Below are 25648 nucleotides of genomic sequence, written 5' to 3' on the forward strand. Positions count from 1 at the left end.
GATAAGAAATGAGATTTTTGTTCCCCCAAAAGCTCTGTTATGTTACCTGATGACTTCATCAGGCAGTTGCAAAATCCAAGTGGTTTAAATACTTAGAAAGTTACAATTTAAGCTCTAAAACGAACCACAAAAAAGTAAACCCGCATTTGCCTAAGGCCCCTTATGTGCCCTGTCCTTCCCTGTGGTGGGTAAGTACAGGGGGACGTGGCTTCCCCGCAGGGGCAGGTGCAGGCTACTGCTGGCTAAGGCTAGAGGGGCAGGGGGTACATGGGCTGCAGCCTGCAGGCAGCTGGATGTTCACCAAGAGGAGCAGAACGGCCAGGCTTCAAGCATGCGCATTCCCTTCAGCCTCCTACATCCCCTGGCCACCCTTTGGGTCCTGTTGTCTATGTGAGGCTTACAAATAAAGCGTTTGATCTCCAGCTTTTGGTTCTATAGTGCTCACTATTCAGGAGCCTCGTTTCCAGAATGCCAGGGCTCACAGTCTCAGAGCAATTCAGAAGGGTCCAGAGCTGCTGGGGTCCAGCTGCTCTGTCACTAACTGACCGGGAGCTTTTAAGTATGGCCAGGAAAACAAGTTCAGGAATACAGTGAGGACATCCTGAAGAGCCAGTTCCTAGCTCTCACATCTGGCACCCTAGTGTCGCTCCAGAGGCAAACAGGCCCACAGTCACCCAGTAGTCAGCCCTGCGCTAGGCCCAGCTCCGCTGTGTGAGGAGGGATCAGGTGGTCTGGAGTTAGAGCTGGAGGGAGACTGGCAAGGTGGGCTACAAGGTCACTGTAGAGCCAGGGGGCTGCAGGCAAGGGGTAAAGATCTGTTCTCAGCCCAAGAACAGCCAGTAACAAGCATGAGGATGACAGAGGGCAAAAGTGCCTCAAGCTCACTCAGCAGCCATGTGCAATTAAGCAAGGGCAGAGTGGGGGTTGCTAAGTGTCTGCCATCCAAGAGACAAAGGACTTTGCTTCCGAGATGAAAAAAGGCCAAGGTATGTTCTAGAATCAAGAGCTTTTGAGTCAAGAATTCCAAGAAAAAGAAAACTAAGACTCGAGCTTAAGTTAGAATTTAAAACAAACTGGAAAGGAGTGGTAAAGCAGAGACAACGGAGCTTAGGCTGGGCTGGACATCAAGTGGGACTCAGGCTGTCTAGACAGACACTGCTGGGGCAATGTCCCCACACTAAAGGCGCTCGTGGGGGAGGTAGCAGATCCTGAGACTGCAGATGAGAGGTAAGGGGCAAGCCAGAGATGGTGGGGATGGGCTGGGCTTGCAGCAGAGAGGCCTCTTCCTCAGCTGGGGGACTCCCAGCTGCCCTTACATGCATGGGCCTTAGCCTCATGCAGGTATGGCTGACAGAGGAGAACAGGAGACCAGCTAGCAGAGTGGGTAAGCCCCGCCCAAGCAACAGACAGTAGCTAGAAATGGTTTGTAAAGCTCGCCAGCTCAGAGAACCAAGAGCTCTTTCAACTCAAGTCTACCACCCTATCCCTGGGCCTGAGCATTGTCCCTGAGCTCTTCAGCTCCAGGCTACTGCCCTACCCCTTGAGCCACAGAGCCACTTTCGGTTTTCTAGTGCTTAATTGGAAACAAGAGTCACAGAGACTTTAGTGCCTGGGCTGGCTTTGAATGGCGATCCTCAGATCTCAGCCTCCTGAGTAGCTAGGATAACAGGAATGAGCCACTGCTCTTGGCTGAGAATTTGTATTTCTAACATGGTCCTAGGTGGTGGCACTGGTCAAGTGACCATCCTTAAGATGACAGAAGAGAGGACAGGACAATATGGTGGGGAGCCAATTTTTTGTCAATAATCCTATCCCACCTACAACCCAGCAACCCAAGCAAGGTGGAAAGTCAGACCCAAAAGGCTGGGTTCAAGCCTTAGAAGCCAGACTCCTCCTTGGTGAGGGATGACCAGGTCTTCCCAGGGGCCAGGAATGGGTCCACAGGCAGGGGTTTTATTGAATGAAAGCCTGTCAAGCAGCTTACAAGGGCAGAGAACACAGTGCTGTGGACACAGCCTGCCTCCTTGCACCCCACCCCAGATCCAGGGTGGCAGCCCTCTGCTACCAGGAGCTGAAATCTCCAAAACCCCGGCTGGGCCTTTTCTTGGTCACAGAGGCAGCTGTACTGGTTGATGGCTCTTCTTCTGCTGCTCGTTTCCTGAAAAGAGAGACGCTAGCTGCCTAGAGATGCCAGATCTGAGCTGAGCCAGGTCTGCATGTGCCCTCTTTGACTCCCTCAGCATGATTTTCCCAAGGTCGTCAGCCTACACAGAGCCCTGCTCATACCTACAAGGCTGTCCCCTCTGGCTGTGGGAACTTCCAGACTATAAGCTCAGTCTCAACAGGTGCATATGGTTTTCTAACCACCACTTGATCTGCCCTTCTTGAGAACAGTGGAAAATGATTCCAGCTGTCTGGAGGGACATGGATGGTGGCACTTACGTGACTGCTGGGTTGATGTACTTGCCCACCCCCTGACGGTATGTCTGGGGGCCTTGGCTACTAGACTGGGGCTGGTTAGTCTTGACCTTGGCCTCTGGGGCCTCTTCAAGCTGTGTCTTCTTCCGCTCCTGGGCAATCTGGGGAGGAACAGGACAGTAGCTGATCCAGAGCATCTCAGGTGCAGGGCCATCCTGCCCCAGCTGAGAAGGACACATGCACAGAGGTATGCCCTAAGAGGCTACTCCATGCCCTCACCTGGGCATCTGCCTCCTCATATGGATCCACGAATACTGTGGTGGTGAGGATGCGGATCTCCTCCTGGTGGCAAATGGGGAACAGTGAGTAGGTACAGAATCCTCCCAGCCAGTAATCAGGATGCTTCTTCTGTTCTCCCTGGGCACTTACCTTCGGGCGGTCAGTTTTGGGGTCACTTTCTATCTTCTCCATGATCGTCAGTGTCTCAAAACCCCCAACAACCCTGAAACAGAGTCAGAGATGGGTCTGCAGGTACCCAACGTAGGACCCCTATGGGGGACTGGCCCATAGTGCAGGACCCCACAAGCTCAGAAGAGCCAATAGTGGGGCTGCCAGCCAGAAGAGAGGATTAGCAGCTTTGAGCTGAAGAGCTCAAGGACAGCGCCTGGGCTGAGTTCAAGTCACATGACCCACCCATAAAAAAAAAAAAAAAAAGATGCCAAGGTGGGAGGGCCAGGTCAGCTGGCCAGACTGGGCTGGGATTCATGTCCTTCACAGGCTACAAGGTATGAAGAACTAAGCCCCTTCCGCAGAAACCTATGAGGTCCTCACTCTGCACATCGCAGTCCCTGGCAGCATTATAAGACAGACTGGGGGAGCACAAGTGTACGTATATCTGGGGAAAGACAGCCCATGAAACAGTTGCTCTTACCGTCCAAAGATGGTATGCTTCTTATCCAGGTAGGCACAGGAGCGAAATGTGATAAAGCTGGAGAAGGGCGAGAGGGTCAGGAGAGCGGTGAGCTCAGCTCAGTCCACCCCTTCTTGCCAGCTGCTAGATCCACACAGGAGAATGTGTGGATCCAGGGTCCGCTGTGCAGACTGTACAGTCCTTAGGCCCTGAGCTCAAGCCCAGGACTGGCCAAAAAAAAAAAAAGCAGCCTTGAGGGCCACGATGTGCCTAGCATGCACAAAACCCTGCATTTGATTCCTTGGTACCACATACACAGAAAAAGCTGGAAGTGGTGGTGTGGCTCAAATGGAAGAGCGTTTGCCTTGAGAAAGCTCAAGGACAAGCCCAGGCCCTGAATTCAAGCCCCAGGACTAGCAAAATAAACAAATAAATGACATATTAAATCAAGACACATTCTTAGATAGTGGACAAATGTAAAAATGCATGGCTATTCTACAGTACCTACATGCCTACATGGCCAGGCATCTCCAGGCACTACCAGCCCTCCCTTATAGCCACACTTGACACAGAGTCCTTCCTCTATTCCCTAGCCTCTCTCTCCCAGCACCTCCACCTAGCTGTCCGTCCCCTACACACCTCATCCAGGGTCCTAGCCACTCACAAACAGCTCTGGTTCTATCAGCGCTGTCCCTCCAGGGAGAGCCCATTCTCACAGGCACTTACTCTGACCCGTTTTGCTTCGCATGGGCTCCCTTTTCCATAACAGAAGCGTGCTTGGTCTAGGTATGCTACAGACTGGCTTTCATTCAGATTCAGCATAACCTGACAAACCCCAGGAGATCAGAAGAACTTTCTTTAACCTACACAACTAGCCAGGTACAACAACAGGACAGACTCACAACTGAGACTTGTTGGTGTTGGGCCCTGTGTTGGCCATACTGAGGATGCCACGGCCTGTGTGAGAGAGGTTGGGCCGGAACTCATCTTTGAAGGGCTTGCCCCAGTACGACTGTCCCCCTAGAACAGAAAGAGTATAATCAGTTGGCAGCCACAAAAACCTGAGCCATTCACTGATGCCTCCTTGAAGAGACATCACTTTAAAGAGAACCCTGGGCTCTGAGGTACCCTGTAGCCAACCTCCCTGAGGGCTAGCTGCCATCCACACAGCTTGCCTTCATAGGACTGAGGCCTATGGGTCAAAGCTGTAAGGCTGCCTCAGCACAATGCACAGGGCAAAGCAGCTCATGCTGCTGAAGGGGCAGGCAAGTTTGAGAGGAAGCAGGAGGGAGGTCAGTTAAAGAACTCAGGCCTTCAAGCCTCCCTTTAAGAGCTGATGGACACTGGTGGCACCAAGAGGAGGCAACACTCTTTACCTACCATAGAGACTTCGCCTCAAGATGGAAAATCCAAGGGACGTGTCTCAAGTGGTACAGAGCCAAGACTGAGTTGCAATTCTACCCCACATGTCAGATTCCACATCCATATCCCTGCCCACCTGGCCCTCAGAGTAGCCAAAGCTGTCAGGGACAGGCCTGGCATGGGCACTTACCTGTGCCAGTGCCTGTGGGGTCACCACCTTGGATCTGCAAGAACAAAAGTAAGTCAGCCTGAGGTACAGCTTGAGGCTACCACCCACCGATGGCCCTGCCTGAATATATTCCCCACCGGAAGGTCTGGGCCTTAGGGAGGACAGCGCCTTTTGACAACCTCTGCCAAAACCCAGGTCTGCCTGGACTGGGCACTTGAGGTTCAGCCTGCAGATTTCTGACAGGACCTGCCATGCCCTGGCACCACAGCCTGGCCCAGGACCCTGGACAAGTGCATGTGGTTCTTAATGCCCCCCCCATTTACAAACCCATCTGTGCATGATGCTGCCTTTTGCCCTCACCACAAAGTTCCTGATGGACCTGTGAAAGATGGTGCCGTCGTAGTAGTTCTTCCTGCAGAGCCTGATGAAGTTCTCACAGGTTTTTGGTGTCTGTAAAACAGCCACCAGCAGAATCATAAAAGTCATGTGGGTGTTTATCATGCAGCAGGGAAGGGCAGCTTCACGAGCAGCAGAGCCCCCAGAAACCTTACTTTAATCACCCCCAAAAGGGAAGGCAAAGTCCAACAACAACAGGACTTCTGTAGCCGTGTGACCCACTGTGGAACAGCACAGGAGCTGGGACCCTTCACTGGGATGCATTCATGCCTGCATATGTATCCACCAAGCAGCCAGGGAAAGTGCCAGGCCAAGAGCCCCAGGAAAAGAATCCAGGGCACCTCAGTATACTGCTGGGCTTACAGGGTTTTTTGGGTTTTTTTGCCAGTCCTGGGCTTAAGCTCAGGGCCTAAGGACTGTCCTTGGATTTTTTCTCAAGGCTAGAGCTCTACCTCTTGAGCCTCAGCACCACTTCTGGCTTTTTTCTAAGTATGTGGTACCAAGGAATCGAACCCAGGTCTTCGTGCATGCTAGGCAAGCACTCTACCACTAGGCTAAACTCCCAGCCCCCCGCCCTTTTTTTTTTTATCCAGTCCTGGGGCTTGAATTCAGGGCTTGAGCACTTCCTTGGGCTTTCTCAAGGCTAGAACTCTACCACTTGAGGCACAGCATCACATTCAGCTTTTTCTTTGTATGTGGTACCAAGGAATCGAATCTGGGTCTTTGTGCATGCTAGGTAAGCACTCTACCACTAGGCCAAACTCTCCCATATGGAATTTTCTATAAACACATGTAACTACAGCTTCATATTTAAGACACGGCTGTCAGTTGGGCCCCAAATCACCTTGCATTGGGTGGAGGGGATACCCCCAACACTTACCAGGTCACAGTGCAGCTCCAGGTTGAGATCTCCCTTGTTGGTGTGCAAACGTACATAGCCTTTCTTTTTCACAAACTGGTAACGCAGCACATCTTCGTCGATGGCAGCTACAAACAGAGGCCTGAGTTGTCCACCTGCCCTGGGTATGGGGCAGCCCTACTACCCAAAGCCCATCTTGTCCTAATGTCCTAACACCCAGGCCCAGCTCCACAGCTCTTCCAGCTGGGGAGAGCACAGGATCAAAGGGCATGAATCTGCCCTGTCTATGTCTAGGCTTGCCTGGACACTATGGGTTTGGGGGGCCCACACAGAGTGGTAGTAACTCACGCCTGTAATCCTAGCTACACAAAAGGCTGAGATCTAGGATTGAAGTTCAAAGTCAGCCCAGGCAAGAAACCACATGAGACTCTTAATGCCAATTAAGTACCAAAAAAGCCCTAAGTTGAGCTGTGGCTCAAGTGGTAGAGTGCTAGCCTTGAGCAAAAAAGCTCAAGGACAGTGTCCAAGGCCAAAGTTCAAGCCTCAGAACCAGCACAAAAAGGGGAAGGGAGGAGAATACTCAAAATGATGAATTGAGGAGCAGCATAGGACAGCAAGGAGCAAAAACTTGGGTGAAAGTGTGGCCACTGGCAGGATGAGAACCCAGAAGGTCAATGCCAGGTTAGGCCAGGGGCCTAAAGGAATAGGCCACCAGGGGCAGGGGGCCACATGGTGAGGACAGTATCTCCTAGTCAAGCTTATCTTGTATCTGACACAAAACTCACCTTGCAAGAACACTGCCCACCTGACCCCTGAGCCCTGTGGATCCTGAGGGGCAGGCATGACAATGGTGCGGACACCCTGCTTGGTGACATGTAAACTCACATGCCTGGCGACCAATGAGTCAGAGGTGGGTACCTGCTTCATGAATTGTCTCTGGGACCATGGCAGTGGAGGTAAAGGAAGCGCTGACCTTCCCCGTGGAATAGTGGGCCTGCAAGAAGAACCACACTGCTCAGGCCCTGCCTGGTACCTCTGCCGGGATGGTTCCCTAATCACCACCCACAAGTCCAGGGGACAGCCTCATTTACATCTGGGAGCCAGCAAGGATCAGAAGACATGGAGTGCAGTAATGGCAATAGAGAGCCAAAACCAGACAGATCAGAAGACATGGAGTGCAGTAATGGCAATAGAGAGCCAAAACCAGACAGAGGTATCAAGGTCAGTCTGGGTGGCGGCCTCAACTGGGCTCTAATTGATGACACTAAGTCAAATTCTGGGAATAAATACAAGAACCAACCGGCATTTTCTAGAAATAGAAGTACAAGATGCTTGCAAATTTTTTTTTTTTTTTTTTTTACCAGTCCTAGGCTTAGGCTCAGGGCCTGAGCACTGTCCTTGGATTTTTCTCAAGGCTGCAGCTCTACCACTTGCGCCACAACACCACTTCTGGCTTTTTTTCTATGTATGTGGTACCAAGGAATCAAACCTGGGTCTTTGTGTATGCTAGGCAAGCACTCTTACCACTAGGCAAAACTATTGCCCCCTACCCTCCCTTTTTTTTTCTTGTCAGTCATGGTGCTTAAACTCCTGGCCTGGATGTTGTCCCTGAGCTCTTCAACTAAGGGCTAGTACTCTACCACTTTGAGCCAAAGTACCACTTCCAGTTTAATGGTGCTTAGAGATAAGAGTCTCATGGTCTTTTGTACCTATGCTGGCTTTGAACAATAATCCTCAGATTACTCAGCCTTCTGAGTAGCTAGGATTACAGGCATGAGACACTGATTCCCAGTTAAAAGATCGGTATGCTTTTCTGTAGTAAGAAAATTATCTGGGACTGGAGTGTGGCCTAGTGGTAGAGAAATTCTTTAGATAATTCCTTAGGGCAGAGACTTAGGGCTGCCTTCAGCTTGACTTCCCCTGGGAAGCACTTCCAACCAAGGGGCTGGGCATAGCTCCCAACACCTCAGTGGCTGAGTATTCAGCAGGCCCTGCAGCCTCTGATTTTGCCCTGGGCACATTGAAATTCAGTGGGTCCTGCTTTCTCTATTACAGACCTGCAAATTCTGGACTGCTGTGCCTGAGTTTAAAAAAAAAAAAAAAAAGGCCTAAGGAATGGGAATGTAGCTTAGTGGTAAAGTAAACGCTGAATTTGATTGGTCAGTATCACATAAACAGAAAAGACCATGACTGTAGACTGTGCTGTAACTCAAGTGGTAGAGTGCTAGCCTTGAGCAAAAGCTCAGGGACAGTGCCCAAGCACTAAGTTCAAGCCCCAAGACAAAAAAAAAAAAAGCCTACCTGGGCAGGCCTACAGGTGGCTCACACCTGTAATGTTGTAATGCTAGCTGGCTACTCAGGAGGCTGGAGGCTGAGATCTGAGAATCACAGTTCAAAACCAGCCTAGGTAAGAAAGTCTGTGAGACTCTAACCAAACATCCCCAAACTGGAAGTGGCACTGTGACTCAAAGAAGTAAGAGTGCTAGCCTTGAGCAGAAAAGCTTACATGTCACTGTCCAGTGCCCAGGCTCTTGAGTTCAAGTCCCAAGGCTGACAAACAAAAAAGGGGAGGAGAAATGTTCACATCAATGCCAGCAGGTAGTTGGCCATCCTAGCCTGAACCTGGGACCAGGTGGCAAGGTTGCCCTTCCTGAGGCGAAGTAGCTTTCCTAGATGGTCAGGTTCATTCATTTCATACCCATCATGACAGTCTGGGTGACTACTCCACCTGCTGGAAGCAACATCTCAGCAGCACTGGGATGGAAGTATCCAGGGCCCAGGAGTTGGGGAGGGAGTGGGGGGAGTGAGGAGGGAAGGGAAGAGGTATTCCAGATTTATGAGTGTCTTTCAAAGATCATTCCACTGGGCTCAGAGAGGCAACATGATAGTCGTCTACTCACAGCATTCAGCTGGTCCACTTTCTTCTTCTCTGGGGCCTTCATAGTGGCTGCTAGGATCTCATCCCCTTTGAATTCCTTGTACAGCTCCTGTAGGGTTTCTCGGGTCTCAGCATTTGTGTTTTTCAAATAGTAAGATGGGTCCTGTTTGGCCTTTTCCTCATCTACAAAGTATAGAGAAAGGCCTTGAGTAACTGGATCCCAGTGGTGTCTAGAGATGGGTGCAGTGGGAACCAAGATCTAGAGCAGATAGTCACAGGAACAGAATTACTGACAAGTTTGCCAGGGCTATCAGCCACAGTGTAGGCCCTGGGTCACAGCTCAGCAGCTCTGGTGAGAATGGTAAAACACAGTGCCATGGTGCCAGTCTCAGACTCAAAGAGCTCTTCTTCACACAACCAACAAGAGGCTTAAACAGAAAGGAAGGCTTGTTAGCCTTCTGCCTTTTTTTTATTTACCTTATACTACAGTAATCTTACAGTATACATGTTACTTGTATAACGTTAATGATTATCCTTACTGGCCACTTATCATTCTAGAAAGGCTGAGATTAGGAAAAGCAAAATTCTAGGCCAGTTCAGGCAGAAAAATCTATGAGGTTTCTTCTCAATGGAAGAAATTGGACATAGTGGTGCTTACTTATTATCTCAGCTAAAGCAGGAAGCCAAAAATAGATTGTGGTCCAGATGTGTTTCTGGACAGTGAGACCCTATCTCAAAAATAATTGAGCCGGGCGCGGTGGCACATGGCGCTGTGGCTCACGTCTGTGATCCTAGCTACTCAGGAGGCTGAGATCTGAGGATCAAGGTTCAAAGCCAGCCCGAGCATTAAAGAACCCTTATCTCCAATTAACTTCTAGAAAACAAGAAGTGGGGCTTGGCTCAAGGGTAGGGTGGTAGCCTTGAGCTAAAGAGCTCAGGGACAACACCCAGGCCCAGGGGTAGGGCAGTAGCCTAGAGCTGAAGAGCTCAGGGACAGCACCCAGGCCCTGAGTTCAAGCCCCATGACCCACAAAAAAAAAAAAAATTGGTCACAGGCTGGGAGTTTGGCCTAGTAGTAGAGTGCTTGCTTAGCATGCACAAAGACCTGGAGGATCCATTCCTCAAAACCACATACATAGGGCCGGGAGTTTGGCCTAGTGGTTAAAGTGCTTGCCTAGCATGCATGAAGACCCGGGTTCGATTCCTCGGTACCACATACATAGAAAAAAGCCGGAAGTGGTGCTCAGGCTCAAGTGGTAGAGCTCTAGCCTTGAGAAAGTCCAAGTACAGTGCTCAGGCCCTGAGTTCAAGCCCAGGACTGGCAAAAAAAAAAAAAACACATACATAAAAAAAGCTGGAAGTGGTGCTGTGGCTCAAGTGGTAGAGCTCTAGCCTTGAGAAAGCCCAAGGACAGGGCTCATCCCCTGAGTTCAAGCCCCACAACCGGCAAAACAAAAAATAATAATAATTAAGCACATAAAAGAATTAGTGATGTTGAAAGGTAAACAGTCTGCCTAGCCAGCATAAGGCGCTGAGGTCAAATCGTAGTAGTGACTTAGAAAAAGCTAGGTTGTGGCTCATCTGGGTGCTGGCATCCTTGGACCCTACTCCCAGACTCTCAGTCTCTTACTCAGCAATCCCTAGCCATGAAATGAGTCCCCTCCCTCCAAAATCTGAACTAGTTCGTACAGTTCACCACTGGGCATGAGTCTTGCTGACTCATCCATGGCTGCAAAACTGCCACAGTAAGCAGAGAAAATGAGGTGGAAAGGCCTCCCCAAGTGGGAAATCAGAATGTACTGGTCACTCTACAGGATATCTCTACCCCACCCTTCCTGCGGGCAGGGACTAGACATCAATATATGGGCCTGATCCTATGATATTCTGGTCTGACCACTGAAGCTAAATAAATCTATGTGTAGAGATATGCCAGAGGGTGGTGAGTGAGAATGGCTGGTGCTTCCTTGACTGCCTTTAGCTGAGTCTTTGGACACTTGGCACTGAGCATGGATTTGGGAAATGAGAGGCCTAGGAGTAGAGCCATAGCCCTGTAGGCCCTAGGCTGGGGAAAGCTTTTCCCCAAAACACCATCTATACTACCCGAAGCACGTTCTAGTTATACATACCTGGGTCCGTTACTTTCATGTTATTCTTAACATGGAAGAAGTTGGAGACATTAAATTTGTCCAGATTGGTAGGATCCTGTAGCAAGAACAGAACCCAATAGTGTGAATGCTTGCTTGGCTGCAGCTCAACAGTAGGACAGATGCACAGATGAACCAGGGCCCAGAGGGGAGAAGCTGTTAGCTGCGAGAGGCCTAGTGAGCTAGGCAGAGACCCTGCCCAAGGAAGGGTGGGTAGAGACAAAGCACACAACTACATGACTGACTCAGGAGTCACAGGACAAGCCACAGGAAAGACCTAACCACTCTGCTTCTCTACATCATCCACCTTCACCTACAGAAATGTCCCACACTGGTGCTATATATGAGCATGTGACATCCTGTCCCTGATCTTAGGAGGCAGTGCAAAAGTAGCCTGCAGAGTAGTCAATCCATTCTGAGGCCGAGATGGACGTGGGGACAGGGGTTTCACAGGAGAAGCTCTGAGGCTGGGATGGAAGGAGGGATTAGTGGAAAGACACAAGATGACAAAAGGGGAAGGAGGGGACATAAGGGCAGATGGTGAGAGAGGAGACCACCAAGCTTGAGAGCTAACTGGGCCCAGGTGGGAGCTCCTGCAGTTGGCAACTCCCACCTGGAGTGTGATGATATCCTGGCGGGAGAAGGGCTCATCAGTCAGCAGGTCCCGGAAATTCTTGGCCTTGATGTTCAGCTGTTCCACTGCCTGTGCCAGATACAAGTTGGTGTTCCAGGGCCCACTCCCACTCCAGATGCTGGCCCAGTGTTGGGACCAGAGACAAGCAGAGAACAAGCATAACAGGTGCCCACCTTCTCCCTGCCAATGAGCACTACCCAAGCCACTTGGGCTTCAGCAAGTGGCTCAGGTCACCTGGGAAGCTCTGGCCACCCAGATTCTGCAGATATTCCGAAGTGGAAGGAAAAAGGCCCAAGAACACGTGTGGTGCTGCCAGGCTGCTCCCCACTCTCCCGACCCTGCCCACTACCTGTCCCTAGATCCACTCCTGCCAGAGCTCCTCCCACCAGCCTGGGGACAATTGCCTGCTGGGGACTTTACCTCCCCTTGCCCTATGGGGCTCAGCACCCCCTCCACTGAGGGGCATGAGGAACTACTGAGGAGCTGTTGTCAGGCGTCTACCCCCAATTCTGGACCCATCTGGAAGTGGGAAGGCTGCACAGCCAGAGCCTGGCAGATACCCTGTACGGATGATTGAAAATGCTACAAGGACAGCCAGGCTCACAGTGACAAACTCACCCCCACCCCAACCAGCTCCTACCTCGTAGGCATAGACATTGCCAGTTTTCTTGATAGCCACAATGTGGGTGTTGTCAGTGAACACTGTGAACAGCACTGGGCAGTGGTACTTTCCTAAGCAGAAGGCAGAGAAAGATCAGCAGTGCTCTCAAAAACTATGACAAAGCAGGGCACCGTGGCACCCAAATAGGACTAACTATTTACAAGACTAAGGCAGAAGGATCAAGAATTCAAAACCAAGTTGGGCGAGGTGGCTCATGCTTGTAATCTTAGCTACTCAGGAGGCTGAGATCTGAGGATTGTGGTTCAAAGCCAGCCCAGGCGCTAAAAACCAGGAGACTCTTATCTTCAATTAACCACTAGGAAATGGGGCTATGGCTCAACATGGTAGAGTGCTAGCCTTGAACACTGAAAAGTTCAGGGACAGTGCCCAGGCCCAGAGTTCTAGCCCCACAATTGATGCTTAAAAAAAACAACAACAACAAAAAAAAAAAAAAAAAACAGGCTGGCAGGGTTTGCTTAATAATGTACGAAACCCTGGATTGTGTCTTCAGAACCTAAATAAAGTAAATGAAGCCCAATCTCATCCTTCCTCTCAGTAGTAAAGTTCTCATTTCAGAATAGATGCCCAGATTCTCCTCTAGCCATTCAGGTGTCGCAAGTTGGCTCTGCCTCCTGCCCCATCCCCAACCTCCCCAGTTACGTCTCCTGTCCCCATCCCTCACTCCCATTGTTCCACTAACACTGGACGCCTGGGCACACATGAAAACTCTCAACTGCATGACCGTCTTAGGACTTTGGAACTGATTACACATCCGTCTAGAATGTTCTTGCCCAGATCTTCACCCAATTCCCTCCCCTCTTCCTTCCATAGGCGCTCCTCACAAATCTTATCTGTGACCTTCTCTCCCTTAACCCTTCTGTGCTTTCGTCTATGGCAGACCAGCATCTAACACACTGATTAGCTGACTGGTTTTTTTCTCCCACCAACCAAGATGCAAGGTCCTTGTAGGCGGAAGCAGAGTATTTTTCTGTAGGCAAAAAGGGGACCTGGAATCGGGTGCTGTGGCTCACGCCAGTAATCCTAGCTACTCAGGCGGCTGAGATCTGAGGATCAACATTCAAAGCCAGCCCAGGCACAAAAGGACCTGAGACTCTTATCTCCAATTAACCTCTAGAAAACAAGAAGTGGGGCTTGGTTCAAGGGTAGGGTGGTAGCCTTGAGCTGCAAAGCTCAGGGACAGCATCCAGGCCAAGTTCAAGCCCCCAAAACCACCAAAAAAAAGGAAAATAAAAGAAAAAAATAGCAAGAGGCCCCCAAGCTATGTAGGCCCAGCCCCAAAGCCATCTACAAATCCCTCCAGACCTCTCACACCCACACAGCCCAGATGCACATCATGGGTTTCACCCTGAACAGATTGTCTTCAGCGAGGAATAGACAATGGCCTCAGCCAGATGTACTCTTTGCCCTGCAAGGCCAGACTGTGCCCTCAAAGGCCACCAGCTCACGATGCCCTGTCTTTGATGGGTAAATATGCCCAATACCTGAGGTTCCATCCTTGCCTACCTCAGTTTAAAACTGGGCTGGTTGTGGTAGGCACATCTATAATCCTAGCTACTTGGTGGGCAGGGCAATGTAGTTAGAGGTCAGTCTGGGAAAAGAGCCAGACCTTATTTTAAAAGCAAGCTGAGAGCTGGGAGTTTGGACCAGTGGTAGAGTGCTTGCCTAGCATACACGAAGACCCTGGTTCAATTCCTCAGTACCACATATAAAGAAAAAAGCCAGAAATGGTGCTGAGGCTCAAGTGGTAGAGCTCTAGCCTTGAGAAAGTCCAAGGACAGTGCTCAGGCCTTGAGCTCAAGCCCAGGACTGGCAAACACACACACACACACACACACACAAAAACCCAAAGCTGGGGCCAGGAGTTTGGCCTAGTGGTAGAGTGCTTGCCTAGCATGCACGAAGACCTGGGTTCGATTCCTTGGTACCCCACATACATAGCAAAAAGCCGGAAGTGGTGTGCTGAGGCTCAAGTGGTAGAGTGCTAGCCTTGAGAAAATCCAAGGACAGTGCTAAAGCCTTGAGCTCAAGCTCAGGACTGGCAAAAAAAAAAAAACAAAAAACAAAGCTGAGCATGGTGGTATATGGTTGTAATCCCAGTTACTCAAGGAAGGCAGAAAGGTAGGAGGATGACAGTTCTAAGCCAACTAGACAAAAGAACAAAAGGCTGGAGGTGTGGATCAGTTGGTAGAGCACTAGCCAATGAATGAAAGCATCAGGTACCAAGTTCTAGTCCTGATCTCAGATGAAAAAGAAAAGAATAGAAAAAAAAAATTCAAGCCAGGCACAGGTGGCTCATGCCTGTAATCCTAGCTACTCAGGAGGCTGAGATCTGAAGATTAAGGTTCAAAGCCAGCCTGGGCACAAAAGGACCTGAGACTCTTATCTCCAATTAACCTCTAAAAAATGGGAAGTGGGGCTTGGTTCAAGGGTAGGGCGGTAGCCTTGAGCTGAAGAACTCAGGGACAGCGCTCAGGCCGAGATCAAGCCCCATGACCCACACACACAAAAAAAGAACTTGGTAAAAACAGGGGTTATGGGGTTCTAGGGGCCAGTCTTAGAACTGGCTGACAATGACTTACCTTCATAGTTTTTGGCAAAGTTCAGACTTATCAGAGATCTTGCATCAAGTTTCTAAAAGATAATTAATAAGGAGTAAGTATGTGGAGAAGTTCTCGGACCTCTGGAGGCCCTAGGGTACAGCTAGGACTCCAGTCTAAGCTCCAATGCAGCACGTGTCTGGGGGTTGTGTTTAGGAAATCTGCAACCCTCCCCCAAGTTGTAAACAGAGCTCAGGTTAGCAGACACAAACACTGACAAATCTGAGAGGTGATCCTAAGTTGAAGGATGAGGCTGTGGAGGACAGAGGTTGGTTTTAGACTCCCACAATTTTTTTTAAGACTTCCACACAATTTTTTTGGGGGGGTATCAGGTACTGAACCCAGGACCTTAAAGATGTAAAGCACATACTGTACCAATGAGCTAAATGCCTGATCCTTCTCTGAGCATCTTATGGTAAGCTTATTTTTGATTGTTCTATCTCCAAGGTTGTTGTATTTTATTCAAAATCACTCTTGCTGTCTTATGTCTTTTATACCTCTCTATAAAATTTTGGATTTCTCTAGTTTTCAGGTTATTGTACTGAATCTGTAGACTGCTTTTGGCACTAGAACCATTTTATTTTTCTTTCTTTTTTTTTTTTTTTTTTTGTCGTGGGGCTTAGACTCTGGGCCTGGGCACTGTTCCTGAGCTCTTCAGCTCAAGGCTACCACCCTACCCTTGAGCCAAGCCCAACTTCCCATTTTCTAGAGGTTAACTGGAGATAAGAGTCTCAGGTCCTTTTGTGCCTGGGCTGGCTTCTAACCTTGATCCTCAGATCTCAGCCTCCTAAGTAGCTATGATTATAGGTGTGAGCCACTGCATCTGGCACTATGACCATTTTCATAAATTGGTTCTATCAATCCATAAGCATGGAAGGCCTTTCCATCTTCTGGTCTTCTTCAATTTCTGTCTGAAACATTTTATAGCTTTCACTGTAGAAGCCTTTCACTTCCTTGATCAGGTTAATAGCTAGGTATTTTTAGTACTAGTGGGGTACCCAGGTGTTTAGGTGTTTAGCTTATTCTGTTGTATGAATATTTAAGAAACATAAGTAGGGGCTGGGCGTTTAACCTAGTGGTTAGAGTGCTTGCCTAGCATGCACGGAGACCCGGGTTTAATTCCTCGGTACCACATACATAGAAAAAGCCAGAAGTGGTGGTGTGGCTCAACTGGTAGAGCACTAGCCCTGAGGGAAAAAAGCCTAAGAACAGTGCTCATGCCCTGAGTTCAGTCCCTGAGACTGGCAAAAAAAAAAAAAGAAAAAGAAAAGAAACCTAAGCAGAATGGGCTGGGAGTCTGGCCTAGTGGTAGAGTGCTTGCCTCGCATGCACAAAGACCCAGGTGCGATTCCTCCAAACCACATACATAGAAAAAGCTGGAAAGGGGCCAGGAGTTTGGCCTAGTGGTTAAAGTGCTTGCCTAGCATGCATGAAGACCTGGGTTCGATTCCTCAGTACCACATACATAGAAAAAAGCTGGAAGTGGTGCTAAGGCTCAAGAGGTAGAGCTCTAGCCTTGAGAAAGTCCAAGGACAGTGCTCAGGCCCTGAGCTCAAGCCCAGGACTGGCAAAAAAAAAAAAAAGAAAAAGCTGGAAAATGGTACTGTAACTCAAGTGGTAGAGTTCTAGCCTTGAGAAAGCCCAAAGACAGTGCTCAGACTCTAAGTTCAAGCCCCAGTGATGGCAAAAAAAAAAAAAAACCTAATCATTAAAAGTAAAGAAAGAAACGGAGCATAGTGGCTCACACCTGTAATCCTAGCTACTCAGGAGGCTGAGATTTGAGAATCATGGTTCAAAAACAGCACGGGCACAAAAGTCCATGAAACTCTTTTTTTTTTTTTGCCAGTCCTGGGCTTGGGCTCAGGGCCTGAGCACTGTCCTTGGACTTTCTCAAGGCTAGAGCTCTACCACTTGAGCCTCAGCACCACTTCAGCTTTTTTCTATGTATATGGTACCGAGGAATCGAACCTGGGTCTTCGTGCATGCTAGGCAAGCACTCTACCACTAGGCCAAACTCCCGGCCCATCCATGAAACTCTTATCTCTAGTTAACCACAAAATCAAAAGTGGCACTGGGACTCAAAGTGGTAGAGCACTAGCTTTGAGCAGAAGAGCCCAGGGTCAGTGACCAGGCCTGGTTGAAGCCCCAGGATCCCTGCTACTCCAACCCCCACCCCGTCCACATACACACACCAAGAGGACTAGCAGTATAGTTCAGTGATGATATACATGAGAACTAACTAAACAAATAAATAACATGTGTAGAGGCCAGGAGTGTGGCCTACTGGTAGAGTGGTTACCTAGCATCCACGTAGCCCTTGGTTCAATTCCTTGGTATCATATACACAGAAAAAACTGGAAGTGGTCCTGTGGCTCAAGTGGTAGAGCACTAGCCTTGAGGAAGCCTAAGGACAGTGTCCAGGCTCTGAGTTCTAGCCCCAGGAATGGTGAAAAAAAAAAAAAGTGTATGTGGGGAAAGAGATTACTCCCAATGTCATCTGTGTGTGCATGAACACCACCAGAACAGAGGAAAGGCAAAAGGACAAATCTCACTAACATCACTGAAATTCCCGCATGGCTACCTACCTCTCCAGTGCTGGGGTTGGTCCCATACTTCTTAAGCCATTGACCAATATTTCTGATGAGAAAGAGAACAGAATATTTTACCAGGGCATCAAGATTTAGCCTAAGGACAGTTCACAGGCCCTGAGTTCAAGCCCCAAGACTGGCAAAAAAAAAAAAAAAAAAATTCAGGCTAGGGCTGGCAGTTTGGCCTAATGGTAGAGTGCTTGCCTAACACCATACCCTAAGATTAGAGGCTATAGGTCTTAGTTGCATCTCAGTAAGAGGTCTATAAGTTGGTTGACCCTTCTTTTTTTTTTTTTTTTGCCAGTCCTGGGCCTTGAGCTCAGGGCCTGCGCACTGTCCTTGGGCTTTCTCTAGGTTACCTTGAGCCACAGCACCACTTCTGGCTTTTTTCCATGTATGTGGTACCGAGGAATCAAACCCGGGCCTTCGTGCATGCTAGGCAAGCACTCCACCACTAGGCCAAACTCCTGGCCCCAGCCGAGCCTTCTTGTAGGAGGAAAGAGTTCCTTTCCCTTATCGAAGGAAGCAGCACACTGTTTATAGATATACAATTTCTAAATATGTTCAGGAATTTTTTTTGGTGGAGGAAGGCTGGTGTAGGCCTCACACAAGCCAAGCATGTACTTTATCATTGAGCTATATACTCCAAGGCCATTTAGCATTTTGACTGAATCATGCATAAACAGCAAAAACTATAGCTGAGTAAGAAAGCATAAACATGTGTTTTCATGTGTGTATAATGGAACAACAGACCAAACAGAATCAAACATATTTGCAGCCAAGCTCAGTAGAATGCATCTACTCAGATCCCAGTGCTCCTCTCACCAAGCATGCAGACTATTTAAGCTCTTGAGTTTTCAGGCGATGTAGTCAACATAGCAAGATCTCATCTTGCCCCCCTCCCCCTCTTTTTTTTAAAGAGCAATGATAGTTATACAGATTTTTTATTGACATGGAGAGAAAAGCTCTCTTCATCAGTAAGCTAAGCCAATGCCTCACACCTGTAATCTTAACTACTCAGGAGGCTAAGATCTGAGGATTACAGTTCAAAGCTATCCCAGGCAAGAAAGTCCATGAGACTCATTTCTAATTAATCACAGAAAAAGCCTGAAATAGGAGCTGGGAGTTTGGCCTAATGGTAGAGTGCTTGCCTAACATGCATGAAGACCGGTGTTCCATTCCTCCATACCCCACACATAGAAAAAGCCCGAAGTGGTTCTGTGGCTCAAGTGGTAGAGCTCTAGCCCTTTTTTGTTTGTTTGTTTGTTTGTTTTTGTTGTTTTTGCCAGTCATGGGGCTTGAACTCATGGCCTGAGCACTGTCTTTGGGCTTTCTCAAGGCTAGAGCTCTACCACTTGAGCTATAGCACCACTTCGGCTTTTCTATGTATATGTTACTGAGGAATCAAACCCAGTTCTTCATGCATGCTAGGCAAGCACTCTGCCATTAGGCCAAACTCCCAGCCAGAGCTCAAGCCTTGAAAACGCTCAAGGACAGTGTTCAGGCCTTGAGTTCAAGCCCTAGACTGGCAAAAAAAAAAAAAAAAAAAAAAAAAAAAAAAAAAAAAAAAAAGCCTGAAATGGTGCTGTAGCTCAAGTGGTAGAGTGCTGGTCTTGAGCAAAAGGAGCTTAAGGATAGCACCAGGCCCAGAGTTCAAGGCTCAAGACCAGCCAAAAACAAAAACAAAAAGTGAGCTGAGGGGCCGGGAGTTTGGCCTAGTGGTTAAAGTGCTTGCCTAGCATGCATGAAGACCCAGGTTCGATTCCTCAGCACCACATACATAGAAAAAAGCTGGAAGTGGTGCTGAAGCTCAAGTGGTAGAGCTCTAGCCTTGAGAAAGTCCAAGGACAGTGCTCAGGCCCTGAGCTCAAGCCCAGGACTGGGGGAAAAAAAAAAAGTGAGCTGAACTGGTCTTTACAGTGTTAGCTCAGCTGTGGCACTACAAATAAATTCAAAACAAAAAGGATAAATATTCACAGTGGTGATGCTGAAGAATGAAATTATGGGATGTTTTTCCTTTTCTTTTTCTTTGAAGTATTTTTGCAAATTTTCTAAGATAAGCTTGAAATAATAAAAAAAATTACAGAAACTGACTTATGCTGAAACATAACACTGGACATAATACTTCAAGATGTACTGTGTGCCATCATTATGGCTCTGCTTCCATAACCTGGAAGGGCCCCAGTTTGGTAGTTTGTCAATCAGGTACAGTGTAGCAGTCAGAACATTAGCATAGTGGGGATAAAGGAGGACTCAATCCACTCTCGGCAATGACTGCAGCACTGTTGTGGTACCTGAGGTCCTGATTATCCTTCCTGGTCCCCATGAGGCCCATCTAGAGCTCCTGAGACACTTGTAACCAAGACTGGTGACATTAGCACTACCTGCAATAACAAACCCAATGTCTCCTTCACTGTGCATGACAGCAATCTCATTACATTTGTCAGATTAAAAAATTAAGAAATACTCACAGCCAGTCAAAGATGACACCTTCTGGAGTGCAGACTGGGGAAGTGAAGGGCTGCAGGGAGAGACTGAAAAGGACAAAGTTACTCCTACTGGGCACACTGTCATGCCATGCGGCCAGTCAAGCCACCATGACTGGCTCTCACAATCTTTTTCTCTGGCTTCCCCCCTTCAGTCACTCCTCCAGTAGTTCCAGGGGTCCCACTGCACAGCCTTTGTTGGTGGCCACCCCGATGCTCTCCCTCCTCACCCCCAGACCATTAAGACTAAGGCATGGTGCCAGAGGATAATGCAGGAGCCGTTGTGCAACAGCAGCAGCCAAGTTCCTTACACACCCCAGTGCAGCATGTAAGCTTTACTTATCATGTCAAGTTCAACAGAGACCTGTGGAGGTGGACCTGGGAAAACGGGGCTGGGATTTACTCTCCAAAATCTCAGCCAGCAGACAGACTAAGCGTTTCTATTAAGAGTGATTCTTCCTACCCTTCCAGAGAAGGACTGAGGGGGGACTGAAGTGAGACAAGGTGATCTGGAGTACTTTGCCTGACTCTGATGAGAGAGAGTGCACACACCATCCTCACTTTCCCTATGTGCTGGGCACGTAACTGAGTTAAGACAGTAGCCCCAGGAGCCCCTCAGAAGCTATGAAACATGAATGTGGGAGTAGAGGGCTACAGAGATCCCAGCTACTGTGGAGGAAAGGCAGACTGCATCTGTGTGAGATCCCTGATTCCTTTTCAAAGGTCTGATGCACATCCTTAACCTGAAAATCCATTGGATTTTTTTTTTTTGCCAGTCTTGGGCTTGAGCTCAGGGCCTGAGCACCGTCCTTGGACTTTCTCAAGGCTAGAGCTCTACCACTTGAGCCTCAGCACCACTTCTGGCTTTTTTCTATGTATGTGGTACCGAGGAATCGAACCCGGGTCTTCATGCATGCTAGGCAAGCACTTTAACCACTAGGCCAAACTCCCGGCCCCAATCCATTGGATTTTAAAACATGTCAGATTTTCAGGTTAAGGCTGATCAACTGGTAGTCTATGCAAATATTATTCCAAAATCTAAAAAACTCACACATCTAAAACACATTTGGTCCAAAGCATTTTGGAAAAAAGGAACTGGAGGTATGGTTCAAGTTTCACAACCATAAGCAAAAAAGCTGATGACTACAAGGCTCTGAGTTCAAACCCTAGTACCAGCACACAAACATAGAAAGGAAGTAAGGAATTTAAAACTTACCTGCAGTGGTCAAAAGGCAGACGACGAAAATTTGACTGTGGGATATCTGTTTAAAATTAAATAAAAAGGAGAAAATACATTATCCAGGTGTACCTACCATCAAAATTATATTTTCTGAAAAAAAATTCATGGGCTAGGAGTGCTTACATAGCACACACAAAGACCCTGGTTCAATTCCTCGATACCGTATACATAGAAAATCCCAAGTGGCAGAGTGCTAGCCTTGAGGAAAATGCCCAAGGACAGTGCTCAGGCCTTCAAGCCCCAGGACTGGCAAAAAAAAAAAAAGAAAAGAAAAAAAGATGATTGCCTATTGCTGCAATTCTGGCACTCAGCAGGGAAAGACAGGAGGATCTCAAGTTCCAGACCAGCCTGGACTACACTGTGAAAGTGTTTCAAAAACAAAAAAGTCAGAGTACCAGGGGCTTATACCTAAAATACTGGCTACTCAAGAAGTTGAAACCCTAGGCAGAGAATTCTTCAAGATTCCATCTCTAGTTTACTAGCAAAAAAAAGTCAGGCTAAAAAATTGAAGAAAAAAAAAAAAAGGCTGAAGATGTAGCTCAAGTACTAGAGCACCAAACCTAAGCAAGCAAGTTGAGTACAAAGCCCCGAATTCAAGCCCTGGTACCATGGCGCACATATGCACACACAAATCTCCATTAAGATGAAACAATTTCTCTAATGTTAAGTATATATCCTGTCTACAGACCATGGCCTCAGCTTAATTGTCTATCGTGATATCCATGTTTCCGGTGATTTCTAATGAAGACATGGTTCCTTAGTACCACCTCCATTCCTAGAGATGCACAGAAAGATTTCATGGTTTACCTGGCTTCTTGCCACCATAGAAGTGAGTGTATTCAGCACAGGTAATGTACCTGAAGGAGAGAGGAAGAGAGTATGTTACTACATTCCCTTCATATGGAAGGAAACTAGAAGTAGGCAACTGATGTCCTATTGGCCATTCATTCAGCAAATGCTTATTAAACATCTGCAAGGTGTCAGCCACATAGTGATAAATATAACAGACAAAGGGATGCATAGACTAGTAAATAAATATTAACAATCCTATTTTGCTCTGAAGGAAATGAACTGGATTATCAAAAGACCTGATAGGGGAAAGGATCAAAGCACATGAAATCAAGGCTTCTTCAACTTAATGTTATGAAGTAATATGCATGGGCATAGCCCATATAAAAACCCAGAGGTGGGTAAAGCAGGATGTAGAAAATGGGAGATGTCACTGAAGAATGTTAATGGTAGATAGAGATAAACAGTAAATGGATCATAAAGGGCCCCTAAGGTCATTGAAAGATCTTTGGGTTTGTGCTGGTGGAACATGAGACAAAGTGAAAAGTAGTCACTTGGGTAAACCAGTAGAACTTCCTTGGCAAATATGAAGAGGTGAGAGGCCAATCCCAGATGCTTCTCCATAATATACAATGGGGAATCCATTGTAGAAATGCCAAGTAGAAAATGCCTTTAATGTACCTAATCTGCCAATTATCTTGGCTTAGCCTCTGCTCCCCGCCCCCTCATTGTTGTTGGTCATAGGGTTTGAACCCTTCAGCTCAAGGCTATCATTCTACCCCTTGAGCCACAGCACCACTTACAATTTTCTGGTGATTAATTGGAGATAAGAGTCCCAAAAGGCTCTAGTACCTCAGCTGGCTTTGAACCTCGATCCTCAGATCTCAGCCTCCTAAGTAGCTAGGATTACAGGTGTAAGACACCAGCACCCAGCATACCTCTTAATACCTGTATTGCTACAGTTAGACAAAATTATCAAAGAAATAGCTCATTTTAGGAGAACAGGGTGTACTCTGGATTCAATCCTCAGTACCTAAAAAAGCTGAGGAGGCCCCCATTTAAAGGAACATGGTGAACAGAGAAATAACAAGCTCCACGTGGAATGAAGGTAAGCCAAGTATGCAAAAAAAAATTGTGTCTGCCAATTCTGAGGGGTTTTTTTGTTTTTTGGGTTTTTTTTTTTTTTGCCAGTCCTGGGCTTGGGCTCAGGACCTGAGCACTGTCCTTGGATCTTTCTCAAGGTGAACACTCTACCACTTGAACCATAGCACGACTTCTGGCTTTTTTTCTATGTACGTGGTACTGAAGAATCCAACCTGGGTCTTTGTGCATGCTAGGCAAGCACTCTACCACTAGACCAAACTCCCGCCCCCCCCAATACTGAGGTTTGAACTCATGGTCTCTGGCTCTTACATAACCTTTTCAATTTCTCAGATTTCTGCCTAGACTGGCTTCATAGCAATCCTCAGATATCAACCTCCTGCGTAGCTAAGATTACAGGTCTAAGTCACCAGCAGCCAACTCCAAAGTATGGATTATTTATCCACAAGCTTGCCTAGCTGACTGAGTGCCTGCTTTGGTGTCTCTGAACAGCATCTAGTAAGAGAAGAGTACTGGATATTTCTGGCTCCTAAAAAAGCTCAAAATTCAAATATCAAAACAGGTGCCAGTGACTCACCGCTCATAATCCTAGGTATTCAGGAGTTTCCAATCTAAGGATTAGGGCTTAAAACCAGGCAAGGCAGGAAAGTCTGTGAAACTTTTATCATTAAAAAAAAAAAAAAAAAAAAAAAAGGTGGGGGGGTGCTGGAAGTAGAGCTGTGGCTTAAATGGTAAAGCACCAGCCTGATACTAGCAATAAATAAATAAAATCAAAATATGGCTTCTACTAAATGTATATTACTTCACAATATCACAAAGTTGAAGAAGTGTAAGTCAACCTACAGTAAGTTAGGGACTGTCTATAAAAACATACATGAGATGGGGAAGGTGCGAGAGGGGACACAGGGTTCCAAGTTCCATTATGCAAGACTAGACAACTCAACTTTCAAATCACCCTTAGAGATTAAAAAAAAAAAATCTAAGACCCAGAAATGGAGTCTGAGAAAACCAGTGTCTAGTGAAGCAGCACCATGAAAGGGCTTCAGAAAGATGTGGACACTGGCTAGGAATGTGCGTAGTGGTTGCGTGCTTGCCTAGCATGCATGAAGCCCTGGGTTCTGGGTTCTATTTCTGAGTACAACATAAACAGAAAAGGCTGGAAGTAGTGGAGTACAAGACTTGAGCAAAAGAAGCTCAGGGACAGTGTCCAGGCCTTGAGTTCAAGCCCCAGGACTGGCCAAAAAAACGAAGAGGGGGGCAGAAGAGGAAAAAGGAGGAGGGGGAGAGAAGAAGAAGAAGAAGAAGAAGAAGAAGAAGAAGAAGAAGAAGAAGAAGAAGAAGAAGAAGAAGAAGAAGAAGAAGAAGAAGAAGAAGAAGCAGCAGCAGCAGCAGCAGCAGCAGCAGCAGCAGCAGCAGCAGCAGCAGCAGCAGCAGCAGGAGGAGGAGAAAGAAGAGCAGGGGGAAGAGAAAAGAAAGGGTGTGGGGGGAGTGGACACTATGTAATGAGAAGCCCAATCAAATGACGTGAGTTGAACCAGATGTGGAACCCCCCCCATTGCTGGTGGGGGGAACAAAACACTGTTTTCAATAGACAACAAAAGCTGTGCGCCGGGCCTTTAATCGCGCTGGAATGGAGGTTTGAAATCAGTCAAGGTAGGAAAGCCCATGAGACGCTCATCTCCAACTAACCACCACAAGGTCCCCGGGGGGGGAGCGGGGGAAGCGCTCAGGGCCGGTGCCCAGGCCCCAGGAGCGACACACACACGGTAAGACAGCGGAAAAACAGCCCGGGGGTCCCGTCTTTTACTCGGTCTAAACGGCATCACACAAACAGGCCCGGCAGCCTTAGACGGCGACATCCCAAGCTCGAGTGCGGGCTGAGGGGGGTCGGGAGGACGACCACGGCCGCTGAGGAGACACTGCCGGGCCGGGGCCGGGCGCCGGAGGCTACGGACGCTGAGCTGGGCCCGGGGAGGAGGCGGAGGCTTCTGGAAGGAAGTGACTTGTGTGATGAGTTCAGGCCAAGAACTCCAACCGAGAGAGGACGCCGCTCCTGGCTGCGGCTCAAACTTACATCTTGTCCTTCTGGTGCTGTCGTTTCCCCATGGTGGCAGCGGCGACAGCAGAACCAGCGGACGCGGAAAAGCAGCGGCGTACAAACCTAGAATCGCGCTCCTTCCTGAGTACTTCCGGGTTTCGGTGCCTCCGCTCCGGAAATGCACGCTAGGCATGCCGGGAACTGTAGTTTTCCTGGTACCGAGGACTCAGGCAAAGTTGGGCGTGGAACGGTGCCTTTGGCGCTAGAGCAGAACTGGTCAGTTTCTGCGTCTTCCCCACGGTCCAAGCTGAACCTTGTTACCAGCCCAGTCCACGCTCAATGCTACCCCTGTTCGAA

General features: G+C 48.1%; 1 protein-coding gene across 1 annotated transcript; it reads right to left on the minus strand.

Annotated features, from left to right (window-relative positions):
• Nucleotides 1-478: 478 nt before the first annotated feature.
• Ppil2 (peptidylprolyl isomerase like 2) lies at nt 479-25499 on the minus strand. Its single transcript, XM_090320549.1, has 20 exons — nt 25328-25499; nt 22171-22220; nt 21340-21385; nt 20109-20171; nt 17635-17686; nt 15032-15083; nt 12411-12502; nt 11750-11839; nt 11119-11194; nt 9015-9175; nt 7033-7108; nt 6136-6242; nt 5220-5309; nt 4881-4914; nt 4231-4348; nt 3350-3406; nt 2848-2920; nt 2698-2760; nt 2443-2579; nt 479-2158 (listed from the first exon to the last, which is right to left on the minus strand). Exons 1-20 carry the CDS (start codon nt 25357-25359, stop codon nt 2062-2064), a joined length of 1566 nt encoding a protein of 521 aa, XP_090176675.1. The 5' UTR covers nt 25360-25499; the 3' UTR covers nt 479-2061.
• Between the last annotated feature and the right edge of the window lie 149 nt (nt 25500-25648).

The sequence above is a fragment of the Megascapheus bottae genome, chromosome 28, assembly GCF_031878675.1.
Source record: "Megascapheus bottae isolate mThoBot1 chromosome 28, mThoBot2.hap1, whole genome shotgun sequence".
Taxonomy (NCBI): domain Eukaryota; kingdom Metazoa; phylum Chordata; class Mammalia; order Rodentia; family Geomyidae; genus Megascapheus; species Megascapheus bottae.